General features: G+C 36.3%; 1 protein-coding gene across 1 annotated transcript in view; it reads right to left on the bottom strand.

Moving 5' to 3' along the window:
* The window catches only part of THSD7B (thrombospondin type 1 domain containing 7B), a 901,933-nt gene that overhangs the window by 326,986 nt on the left and 561,916 nt on the right, over nucleotides 1–13,031 (bottom strand). Inside the window, exon 12 of the mRNA XM_027835643.1 lies at nucleotides 7,254–7,448. Within this exon, the coding sequence (XP_027691444.1) occupies nucleotides 7,254–7,448 (195 nt within the window). The remainder of the gene's footprint in view (nucleotides 1–7,253; nucleotides 7,449–13,031) is intronic.

Genomic DNA, 13,031 nt, shown 5'->3' on the forward strand with positions numbered 1-13,031 from the left:
AACATTTAACATTCTCCTTTTCTGTCCTATTAGCCAATCTACTAGGTATGAAGTAGTACCTCAGTATTATTTTGATCTGCATTTCTCCAATAAATAGTGATTTAGAGTGTTTTTCATATGGCTATAGATAGCTTTGATTACTGCATCTGAAAACTGTTCATATTTTTGATCATTTGTCAATTGAGGAATGGCTCTTATTTTTATAAATTTGACTTTTTCTCTATATTTTTGAGCAATGAGGCCTTTATCAGAGAAACTTGTTTCAAAATATTTTTCATGGTAATGATTGCTAAATGAATTTCCCTCCATCCTATTCTCTCCTCCCAACTCAACTGTCTATTCTATTCTCTCTCTCCTTTCACCCTGTCCCTCTTCAAAAGTGTTTTGCTTCTGACTCTTGCCTGCCCTAATCCACTCTCCCTGCTATAAGCACTCTCCCTCCCTTCTCTTATCTCCTTCCCCTCCTACTTTCCTGTAGGGTAAGAAAGATTTCCATACCTAATTGAGTTTGTATGTTATTACCTCTTTGAGCCAGTTCCAATAATAAGATTCAAGTGTTCTCTGACATCTACCCCCTCTTCCCCTCCACTGTAGTGCCATATTGAATACCGGTGGTGATAATGGACATCCTTGTTTCACCCCCAGTTTTATTGGAAATGCTTCTAGCTTATCCCCATTACATATGATACTTGCGAATGGTTTTAGGTAGATGCTACATACCATTTTAAGGAAGACTCCATTTATTCTTATGTTCTCTAGTGTTTTTAATAGGAATGGGTATTGTATTTTATCAAGAGCTTTTTCTGCATCTATTGAGATGATCATACAGTTTCTGTTAGTTTTGTTTGATATGGTCAATTATGCTGATAGTTTCCTAATATTGAATCAGCCATGCATTCCTGGTATAAATCCTACCTGGTCATAGTGTATTATGCTTGTGACAAGTTGCTGTCATTTTTTTTGCTAATATTTTATTTAAATTTTTTGTATCTATATTCATTAGGGAAAATGGTCTATTATTTTCTTTCTCTGTTTTGGCTCTTCCAGGTTTAGGTGTCAGTATCATATTTGTATCACAAAAAAAAATTCGTAGGACTCCTTCTTTGACTATTTTCCAAAATAGTCTATATAGTATTGGAATTAATTGTTCTTTAAATATTTATAGAATTTACTTGTAAATTCATCTGGCCTTGGAGAATTTGTCCTAGGGAATTCATTGATGGCTTGTTCAATTTTTTTTTTCTGAAATGGGTTATTTAAGTATTTTATTTTCTCTTCTGTTAATCTGGGCAATTTATAATTTTGTAATATTCATCAATTTCACTAAGATGGTTAAATTTATTGGCATATAGTTGGGCAAAATAGTTCCTAATTATTTTTTTAAATTTCCTCTTCATTGGTGGTGAATTCACCCTTTTCCTTTTTGATACTGGTAATTTGATTCCCCTCAATTACAATAGCACTTTCTTGCCTCTTTTGTGTGAGATAATTTACCTTATTCTACCTATACCTTTCCATTTCTCCTGGTGCATTCCTCTTTCTTACCTCTTAATTTTATTTTTAAAGATATCATCCCATCATATTCAACTCACACCTATACCCTCTATCTATATGTACTCCTTCTAACTGCCTTAATAATAAGAAAATTCTTAAGCGTTACAAGTATCATTTTCCCATATAGGAATATAAATAGTTTAACTTTATTAAGTCTCTTATGATTTCCCTTTTCTGTTTACCTTTCTATGCTTCTCTTGAATCTTGTATTTGGAAGTCAAATTTTCTACTCATCTCTGGCCTTTTCATCAGAAATGCTTGAAAGTCCTCTATTTCACTGAATGACCATTTTTTCCCCTGAAAAATTATACTCAGTTTTGCTGGGTAGGTGATTCTTGGTAGTATATCCTTTGTCCTCTGGAATACTATATTCCAAGCCTTCTGGTCCCTTAATGTAGAAGCTGCTAAATCTTGTGTTATCCTGATTGTGTTTCCACAATACTTGAATTGTTTCTTTCTGGCTGTTTGCAATATTTTCTCCTTGACCGGGGAACTCTGAAATTTGGCTACAATATTCCTAGGAGTTTTTCTTTGGGGATCTCTTTCAGGAGGTGACTGGTGGATTCTTTCAATTTCTATTTTACCCTCTGGTTCTACAATATGAGAGCAGTTTCTCTTGATAATTTCTTGAAAGATGATGTCTAAGCTCTTTGTTTATTATCATGACTTTCAGGAAGTGCAATAATTTTTAAATTCTCTCTCCTGGATCTGTTTTCCTGGTCAGTTGTTTTTCTAATAAGATATTTCACATTGTCTTCTAGTTTTTCATTCTTTTGGTTTTGCTTTATTGTTTCTTGATTTCTCACAAAAATCATTAGTTTTTACTTGTTCAATTTTAATTTCTAAGGATTTATTTTCTTCAGTGAGATTTTGTACCTCCTTTTCCATTTGGCCAATTTTATTTTTTAATGAGTTCTTTTCTTCAGTGAATTTTTGTACCTCTTCTTCCATTTGGCCAATTCTGCTTTTCAAGGCATTCTCTCCTCATTGGATTTGTGTCCCTTTTTTTTTTACCATTTGGTCTATTCTGTTTTTTAAGGTATAATTTTCTTTAGCACTTTTAGCGCTTCTTTTACCAAGTTGTTGACTCATTTTTCATGATTTTCTTGCATCATTCTTATTTCTCTTCCCAATTTTTCCTCACCTCTCTTACTTGATTTTTAAAATCCTTTTTGAGCTCTTCTATGGCCTGAGGACAATTCATATTTTTTTTTTCTTGGAAGTTTTAGATGTAGGAATTTTGACTTTGCTGTCTTCTTCTGAGTGTGTGTTTTGATCTTCCTTGTCACCATAGTAACTTTCTATGATCAGAATTTTTTTTCAGTTTCCTCATTTTCCAGCCAATTTCTTGACTTTTAACTCTTTGTGAAAGTGGGGCTCTGCTTCCAAGGTGGAGGACACATTATCCCAAGCTGTTTTCAGAGATAGTTTTAGCAACCTGTAAATTTTCAGTTTTTCCAAGGTGGTATGATCTAGGGAGAGGTCTGTTTACTATTCTCCTGGCCTCTGCTCTGGTCTATAAGTGACCACAAGCACTCTTTTCTGCCCTAGAACTTTGATAAGGGTCCCTGCTCCACTGCGTCCACAAGCTCTGATGCGTTGGTGCTCCTCCTCACCCTAAGACTGCCTCCTAGGATTGTGACCTGAGTATGGGCAAAGAAACAGAGTCCTGCTCCCAGTACCAGCCAAGAGACCCCTGTAATCTCCTTTTTACCAGTCATTCAACCCCCTTACCATCTACAGGCTAAAGCTCCAGAAGCAGCCATTGCAACTGCTGATTCATTCACCCTCCAGGCCTGTTCCTGGTTTGCTGGGGCCTGGTCTGCACTGATAAGGCTGGCACTGGACTGTGCTCCACTCTCTCTCTGGACAACCTTTGAAGTTGTCTTGGGCTGGAAAATTGTTTCACCCTATCCTTTTGTGGGTTCTCCCACTCCAAGATTTGTTTTAGGGCATTACTTAAAGGTCTTTGGAGGAATTTGGGGAGAGCTCAAGTGAGTCCCTGCTTTCTCTCAGCCATCTTGGCTCTACCCCCCATTTGGGGTTTTCACAGCAAAGATACTGGAGTGGTTTGCCATTTCCCTCTCCAGCTCATTTTATAAATGAGGAAAGTGAGGCAAATAGGGTTAAGTGACCACACAGCTAATAAGTGTCTGAGGCCAGATTTGAACTCAGGAAGAGTCTTCCTGATTTCAGGTCCAGTACTCTATTCATTGTATTACCTAAATGATAGATAAGCCAATTAAATTAGAGTCCTTATCTGCTTATTGGGAGGAAGGTGTGTACATTAAATTCTTTTGAGCTTTCAATTTCAATGTTCTTTTGACTTTGTAAAACATCATCTTATATGTATTTCCAATGTAAAAAGCCATTGGTATATACATATTTATTGAGTTAGTGGCTTCATGGAATGTGATGTTGTTTATGGCCAGTGGAGTCAACTAGAAATCCAAGAGCAAAGTCTATATAGAGGTGGAGAACCTGCAGCCTTGAGGCCACATGTGGCCCTTTAGGTCTTCAAGGGTGGCCTTTTGACTGAATCCAAAATTAACAGAACAAATCCCCTTAATAAAAGGATTTGTTCTGTAAACTTGGACTCAGTCAAAAGTCCATAACCAAGGACCTAGAAGGTCCCAGTTACCCACCCCTGGCATAGTACCACCTCCTATTTCCCCTTCCATCAATTAAATCTTCAAACATGGCTTTGCAGAAAAGTTGAATTCCAGTAGACATGTTATTATTTAACTTTTCTGTCCTCTAGTGTCAAGTGATTATGTCAGACAGGACCATCAACCCTACCATAACTGGTAAAAGAACTAAAGGAAAACTTTAAGACATACTTAAAATCATACTCAAAACATAATGTTCCAGGGAGCAGCTACATGGCACAGTGGATAGAGCACTGATCCTAGAGTTAGGAGGACCTGAATTCAAATCTGATCTCAGACTAGACACTTTACACTTATTAGCTGTGTGATCCTGGGCAAGTCACTTAACCTCAATTGCCTCACCAAAAACAAAACAAAACAAAATAACAAAAAAAACCCCATAATGATCCATTAGCAATGAAATTCAACAAATAGAGTCAACATATTTTGATGCTATTCTTTTCACTTCTATTTGAAAAACCTAACCATAGTTTCACATTTGCCACTCAATTTTTTTTTTAGCCAAAGGCTATTTAAAGATTGAAAGATTATATGGGCCAACAATATAGCAAACAAAATTGTCTGCTAGAATGATAGAAATCATGAGTTGTTTCATGAGTAATGGAAGGCAGGTTGTATTTGATTTAATATGAATGGCAGATGGATGCTAAAAGCTAATTTAAGCAACTACCATATTGTGACTTACCATCACATGATGGCAAATAGTAGGAAGAAGTACAACTTTCAGCAAATAGACACATTCACATTGTTTGAAAATTCCCTTTACGTTCCATCAGACTCTTCTGAAGTATGATTTTTCAGCCAAAATGAATGAATCTTCCATTTTACTAGATTCCAGTTTTAATGAGTTTCATTATTGTTGGGGGTGAGAGTCTCACAGAAAAGAAATAATTTTCACATTAAGAAATTAACATATGGGCTCATATACACAAATTAAGTTCTAGTCAAAGGCTATATTAGTTTTCATTAAATGACCAATTCAAGCAACATAATCAATCCCTGGCCCTCACTTGAAAGATTGATAGTATTTTCTTATGTGTTTGTTGTTGTGTCTATGTGACAAGAAAAATACTAGTTGAAAAGTGAAAAATGGTTAGACACCATAGTTTGTAATATTTTTAATGCCTTTATGGTATAAAAACAAAACAACAACAACAAAAAAAAACCCTTGAATTGTTTTTTCCATTTAATCCCTTGAATTATTTGAATGCTTATTGGCATGACCTCTATTATTAAAAATATTTTAAAATCCAATATTTTCTTAACAAATGAATTTTGCACAACTTTGCAGAAAACCCAGATAATGATTTGGGCCAAAGACTAAGATGCCAGAATATTACATCTACTGTCAAATCTGGTGCTATTGACATATACACCAAGTTTGATGCAATGAAAGAATCCAAGTCTATGATTTTACACACACACACACACACACACACACACACACACACACACGTGTGTGTGTATGTATGTATATACTAGTGATTCTTTATTAGTTTTAGTCTGTACTTATAGCAAACAGAGGTTCGTGATATTAAATAATTAACTGAAAAGTAGAAAAATTAAATTAGTTAATTTAGTCAATTAGTTAATTTGTCTACTTGGACAGCAAATGATTAGTTTGACTGATATTTTTTCCACCAATGACTTCCCCTCCTTCCCACCACCATGCACACAGAAATGACCAATTATTTTGGCCTACTACAAACAGAGCCACAGAAATAGCAAGAAACTTGCTATAAATATGCGAGTTAATAGTTTATAAAGAAATTATAAATTTGCTTAGGTTCCAAAACATAAGAATCTTTTAGACTGGGCAATGCTTATTTCAAATGGTGCTGAAAATGAACATCTTCAATATTTACATAAAAAGCATATTGCATAAAATCAAATCTATTAAAGTTTTACAAATTCAACAACCCACTGTATTCAGACCTAAGATGAAGAAATCTCATAGGACTTTCACATTTTTTTCCACTTTTAATGTTCAGATATAAAATGGAAATCATCAACAGAGATTAACTAATTGCCAATTTATATGAATTCCTCACTTTAAAAGAAAATGTCCTCTAATCTCAGAGAGTCCTGGAGGATTAGTGTTGTTCAAACTTTGATAATATTTATGTATATATGTGCTAATTGGTTATGTGTCATTTGGTGTGTGAGGGTGAACAAATATTTTAAAGTGTCTACTAACGTCTTAATATTTATGTGCTCCAAGTCCTATCAAATAATTTATTTATTTAGAAGTATTTTACTTTCAAAAGTAATTAGACCACTTATGGGAACATATGGGTAAAAAATCAATAAAAACATCTATTTTATAAAATAGCAAAAATCAAAAGTTTTTTTTATTCAAAAAATATAATAAATTCTTGGATCATATCACATCACATCATATTGTATAATATATCATATCATGTCATATCATATCATATAGATTTAGGGTTAGAAGGAACACTAAAATGTCACCTGGCTTATGTTCTCATCTTAAAGATGACGAGCTAATGTCCAAAAAGGGCTCAAAAACCCCCAACACACTTAATACAAAGCTATACAGCAATTTGTCTTCCAAAATTCTTTAATAATTTAACTGTGGAAAATTACCAAGATTTGAGTCTGTGATATGCTTTGAAATTGTGTATATGGAAAAATCAAGGCAATAGGCATAACACAGTTTCATTTGTTGCTGAATGATCATGTTTTACTTAATTCTTCAGGTTGTGTTCAGCTTCATTCTTCTTTGGTTATTTGTTACACTTCTTGTAATTCTTAGTTCTCAAATTATGATTGTCTTCAGCATGGAATACTAAGATAATCCAAATAGAAAACAATAACCAAAAAAAAATTATCTTGGTACTAGAACTAGATGAAAATCGTTGGAACACAATCTATTTTTAACTTGATGGACTCCTGAAGTAACTTTCCAACTAGGTGCTAAAATAAATCAGATATTTGACAGCAGTACAGAATTTCTTCAGAAACAACTATTTCATTATCTGATACCAAAATACAAGAATCAGAGCCTACCTGTCAACTGCCGGCGACGGATCCTCATTGTGTCACAATCTGTTGAGCATGGGGTGAATTTTGACCAAGGAGTGAACATACAGTCATCTCGGCAAGGGACATGACACTCTTGCACAAGGGGCGGCATGTCCCCTGCCCATTTAAGGCAGTCAATCATTTCTGCAGACTGGTTATCATCAGAGAGACATGTGACAGCTAAAATACAAAACAGAGTCTCAGATTACTATTTCAATTTAATTCCACAAACATTTATTAAGCAGTGTGGCTTGAGTGCAGGGGGCACAATCAAGAAGACCTGCCTTCAGATACTGCCCTGAATAGCTTACAGCTCTATGACTTCAACTAGGTCACTGGATGTCCCAAAGCCTCCATTTCCTTATCTGTAAGATAGGGATAATAATAAAAATTCTACTATGTATCTAACAGGTTTGTGAAGCTCAAATAAGATCATATATGTAAAAGTACTTCGCAAACTTTAAAGAGCTGCTGAATAAATACCAGTTAGTATTATTATTGAACACCTACCACATACGACAACCTAGTTGAGGTATACAGTGTATATGGATAGCAATAAGGATAGAGAAAGAACCTGTGATTTCCTTATTATAGAGAACTTCTGGATGATAATTTTTTTTTTGGTAGTTGGGTTAAATGACTTGCTCAGGGTCAAACAGCAAGTACGTGTCAAGTGTTTGGTCTGAGGCCAGATTTGAACTCAGGTCTTCCTGACTTCAGGGCCAGTGCTCTATCCACTGTGCTACCTAGCTGCCTCCTGGATGATAATTTCCCTTTGCAAATGCAGGTTGATATCAACTCTGTAAAAGAGTTGTCTAGAGCTGCTTAGAGAACTTAGACATAACTTGCTCAGAGTCACAGAGCCAGTGTGTTAGAGACAGGTTTTGAATTCAGGTATTCATGACTTGAAGGTCAGATCTCTCTTTATTTTGCCATTCAAAAACAAACAAAAACATACTTTTTGTTTCTTTTTTTTAGCAAAAGTACCTTACATAAAGAAATACATGATATTATTACTATGAAATATTGAAATACTTGTAAAATAGGTATAAAAAATAGAATGGACTATTTTCTTTCCCAGATTTGCTTTTCAGAAAACAACTGATTAGTCCACAAAGGCATTTTATCCCTTGTTCCCTGAACTACTTATAGCTAATCTGCTTCAACAAAATTATATTCAGTTTCTACTACATACAAGACACTGCATTAGACTCTGGGGATATACAAAAACAAAATTAAAAACCATCTCTGCCATCAAAGAGATTAGCTACTGCTGGAACTTGGGTAGTTTTTTTTTTTTTTGAGGAAATGTGACATGAGATATTTGATGAGAGGTACATCCAAGATGGCGAAGAAATATGAAGCAATGTAGTGAGGGCTTCTCCACAAATTCTTCCTAAGAAATCTATAAGGTACTCCAAACTAAATCATGTTAGGGAAATTCACTAAAAGTCACAATGAGTTCTTTGTTCAGCCCAGTTTGGCATGGGGAGACAGAAAGGTAGATCTTTGGACACTCGTCAGGCTAGGAGCATGCTAAGCAGAAAATTCTGTGCCTGAGGCTTTACACCAGACTCATAACAGGGCACTATGATGATAGTTTCCAACTAACAGTTTTGTTGCCCACTAGCCCAGTCACTCCCTGGTTACAGATCCAGAGCAAAGTGAGACAGAGCACTACCAGATAGGGAATCCGTGTGTGTGGGAGAAGGAACAAATGAGGAAGCCAGCAGCAAGTGGTGTGGCTCAGACTTCATTGCCTGGCCTGCATAGGAAGAACCAGGACAGCACCCAAACAAAGGGGACACTATAATTCTTGGCCAAAAGAGTTTTCCAGTTACTTGATAGGGGATGATTCCAGCAGCAGTCTACTCTTGCACAAACCCAAGCCCAGGTCAGGAACTTAACAGACTTTAGACCAGAGGTCACCAATCAGCTTTTGCCCTGGATCCTATTATTTGGAATACACTGAAGTTTGTGAGTCCCCATTCTGTCCCTGAGATCCTGGAACAGCACCACACTCAATACTCCAAGAAAGCAGCAACAGGACCAGCCCAAATCTTCCCTCTAGAAATGACTCAGAGTCCAGCCCTAACATCAAATTTGAAGTCAAAAAGTAGGTTGGAAAAATGGGCAAACAGAAAAGAAATTTGCATATGGTGGCAGGTATGCTCAAGATGCAATTACAGAAGAGAATGACCCCAAAACATCTACATACTTTGCATCAGAGAAAAAATACAGCTTGAATGCAAACTTAACTGGATTGTCTGGAAGAGATGAAATAAAAGTTAGAATGAATCAATGTTTTGTTTTGTATTTACAGATGGAATGAGAGTACTTAGGGGGAAATGAAAAATAAATGAAAACTGTGGAAAAAAGAAATGGAAAGGGAATTAACAGATTAACACAAGAGATACAAACCCTTTTCCAAACAACAAATTCCTGGAGAATTAGAATGGACCAAATAAAAGCCAATGACTCCATGAAGCAATAAGAAATATTAAAGCAAAGGCAAAATGCTCAAAAGTGGAAGAAAATGCGAGATATCTAATAGCAAAAACAACTGAACTGGAAAACAGGTAGAGGAGGAAAAAAAAACTAAATCATTGAAGTCTCTGAATGTCATGATGAAAGAGAGAGAGACAGAGAGACAGAGAGAGAGAGAGACAGACAGAGAGAGAGACAGAGAGAAGGCATTATGTTTCAAAATATTGTAAAAGATAATTGCCAAGATCTTTTAGAACCAGATGGCTCCTTAAAGATACCTCCAAATGAAAACTTTCAGGAACAACATAGCCAAAATCCAGAGCTTCCAATTATGTGGCACTTGTTTCTATCCTACCATGACATCACCAGAGGGATGTGCTAATGATCTTCACATTCTCTTGGTGTTGTAAGGAACTCAATGAGCATACAAACTTTCTGTTCATTATCCTTTTCTCTTGTGGTTTGGCCATACCATTTTTCTTAATATACATTTCTTTGATAACATTTTCCACAATATCTCTAATGCATAACCCTTCATTTGTAATGTACTATAACCTTCTAAGCCTGTAATGTACATTTTCATTGTTGTACAAGTGATCCCTAACTTTAATTCTTCAGAGATTGTGGTGCCTCATGACATACAGCCAAACCACATTGCCAGAAAACAACTAAACAACAACAAAAACAAACAAACAAACAAAAAACAACAACAAAAACCCATTAGTATTGAAAAAGATAAATCTTTGTTTCAGCTAGAAATTTGGGATCAAAAAACAAAACAAAACAAAAAAACAAACAAAACAAAAAAAATATTTTTCAGTTTCAGCAGTGCAATCTTGTCCATTTTTTTCTTAATGTTTGGTTCTGTGACCAGTTCATTATACGTTTGCAAAAGCTGTCCAAGATACCTTATAGACAGAAACTATGTATCTCCAACCAGTTGCATATACCTCCTCACCAAGATACCTTATAGACAGAAACTATGTATCTCCAACCAGTTGCATATATCTCCTCACCTCTAACTATCTTCAAGGCTTAACCCAAGTATTTCCTCCTATGTAAGATTTTTTTTTCTCATCCCAAAAGTTGCTAGTGCTTTCTCTGACTTCCTGAAAGCATTTTGTATAGATTCTATAAGAACTGCAGAGCCAAGATGGCGGAGTAAAAGCAGTGACTTGTTTGAGCTCTCCCCCAAACCCCTACAAACACTTGTAAAACAAAAATGGCTCTAAACAAATTCCAAAGCAGCAGAACCCACAAAAAGACAGAGTGAAACAAATTTCCAGCCCAAGACAACCTGGATGGTTGATCAGGAAAAGTATATCGCGCCAGGCTGGGAGAGGAGCGCAGTTCGACGTGGTCGCGCAGGCTGCAGCAAACCTGGAGCAGGCCTCAGAGGACTGAATCACAGGCAGCTGTGGTAGTTTCCAGACTTCTCAACCCATGAATGCAAAAGACAACTTACAAGGTCAGTAGGAAAAATCTATTTCTATGGTGAGAGAGAAGAACTGGTGTAACAGCCCCAGGCCCAAGCATGGCCCTGTGGCAGTGGCTGCCTCTGGAGTTTCCAGCCCACAGACTGAGGGGGAATCTGGTGGCTGATCAGAGGGGGAGTCAGGTGGCTGATCAGAAGGGGATTACAGGGATCTCTTTGCTGGTACAGGATTCGCTTGCTTTGCCTGTGCTTGGATCTGGGTCATAGTTCTGGGTGGCAGTCCTAGTTCGAGGAAGAGCACTGGTGTGGTGGAACTTACAGTGGCTGTGGAGAGAGAATCCTCCTCACAGTTCCAAGACAGAAAATAGTGCTTGTGGTCACTCATAGACCAGAGCACAGGCCAGGAAAGGAGTAAACACCTCGCCCATAATCACAGCACCTTGGAAAACTGAAAATTTATAGGTTCCTAGAAGTATCTCTGAAAACAGCTGCACAAAACCCCCGAAGCTTGGGACAGTACATTCTCCACACTGGAAACAGACCCCTACCTTAACAAAGAATTTATTACTCAAGTAATTGGCTGGGATCATGAGCAAGCAGCACAAAAAGAGTCAGACCATAGAACTACTTTGGTGACAAAGAAGATCAAAACATACAACCAGAAGAAAACAGCAAAGTCAAAGCTCCGACATCCAAAGACTCCAAGAAAAATATGAACTGGTCCCAGGCTATGGAATAGCTCAAAAAGGATTTTGAGAAGCAAGAAAGAGAAGTAGAGGAAAAACTGAGAGTGTTACAAGAAAATCATGAAAAACAAGTCAATAGTTTGCTAAAGGTGACCCAAAAAATACTGAAGAAAATAACACCTTAAAAAATAGCCTAGCCCAAATGGCAAAAGAAGTCCAAAAAGGCAATGAGGAGAAGAATGCCCTAAAAAGCAAAATTGGCCAAATGGAAAAGGAAGTCCAAAAGCTTACTGAAGAAAATACTTCCTTAAAAATTAGAATGGAACAATTGGAAGCCAGTGAATTTATGAGAAATCAAAACACTGTAAAATAAAACCAAAAGAATGAAAAAATAGAAAACAATGTGAAGTAACACATTGGAAAAACAACTGACCTGGAAAATAGATCCAGGAGAGAAAATTTAAAAATTATTGGACTATATGAAAGTCATGATCAAAAAAAGAAATTATCAAGGAAAACTACCCTGATATTTTAGAACCAGAGGGCAAAATAGAAATTGAAAGAATCCACCATTCTCTTCCTGAAAGAGATCCCCAAAGGAAAACTCCTAGGAATATTGTAACCAAATTCCAGAGTTCCCATGTCAAGGAGAAAATATTGCAAGCAGCCAGAAGGAAATAATTCAAGTATTGTGGAAACACAATCAGGATAACACAAGATTTAGCAGCTTCTACCCACGGAATATGATATTCCAGAGAGCAAAGGAGCTCTCTGGGATTACAACCAAGAATCACCTACCCAGAAAAACTGAGTATAATCCTTCAGGGGAAAAAATGGTCATTCAGTGAAATAGATGACTTTCAAGCATTCTTGATGAAAAGATCAGAGCTGAATAGAAAATTTGACTTTCAAATACAAGACTCAAGTGACACATGAAGAGGTAAACAGGAAAGAGAAGTCATATGAGACATTAAGTTTGAACTAAATGGAAAGATGATATTTGTAACTCATGAGACCTTTGTCAGTATTAGGGTAGTTGGAGGGAAAAAAATTGCATGTATGTATACATATATATATATATATACACACACACACACACACACACACATATATATACATATATATACACACACACACATACTATATATATATATA

Source organism: Vombatus ursinus, unplaced genomic scaffold, assembly GCF_900497805.2.
Source record: "Vombatus ursinus unplaced genomic scaffold, bare-nosed wombat genome assembly UNPS02014816.1, whole genome shotgun sequence".
Classification (NCBI taxonomy): Eukaryota; Metazoa; Chordata; class Mammalia; order Diprotodontia; family Vombatidae; genus Vombatus; species Vombatus ursinus.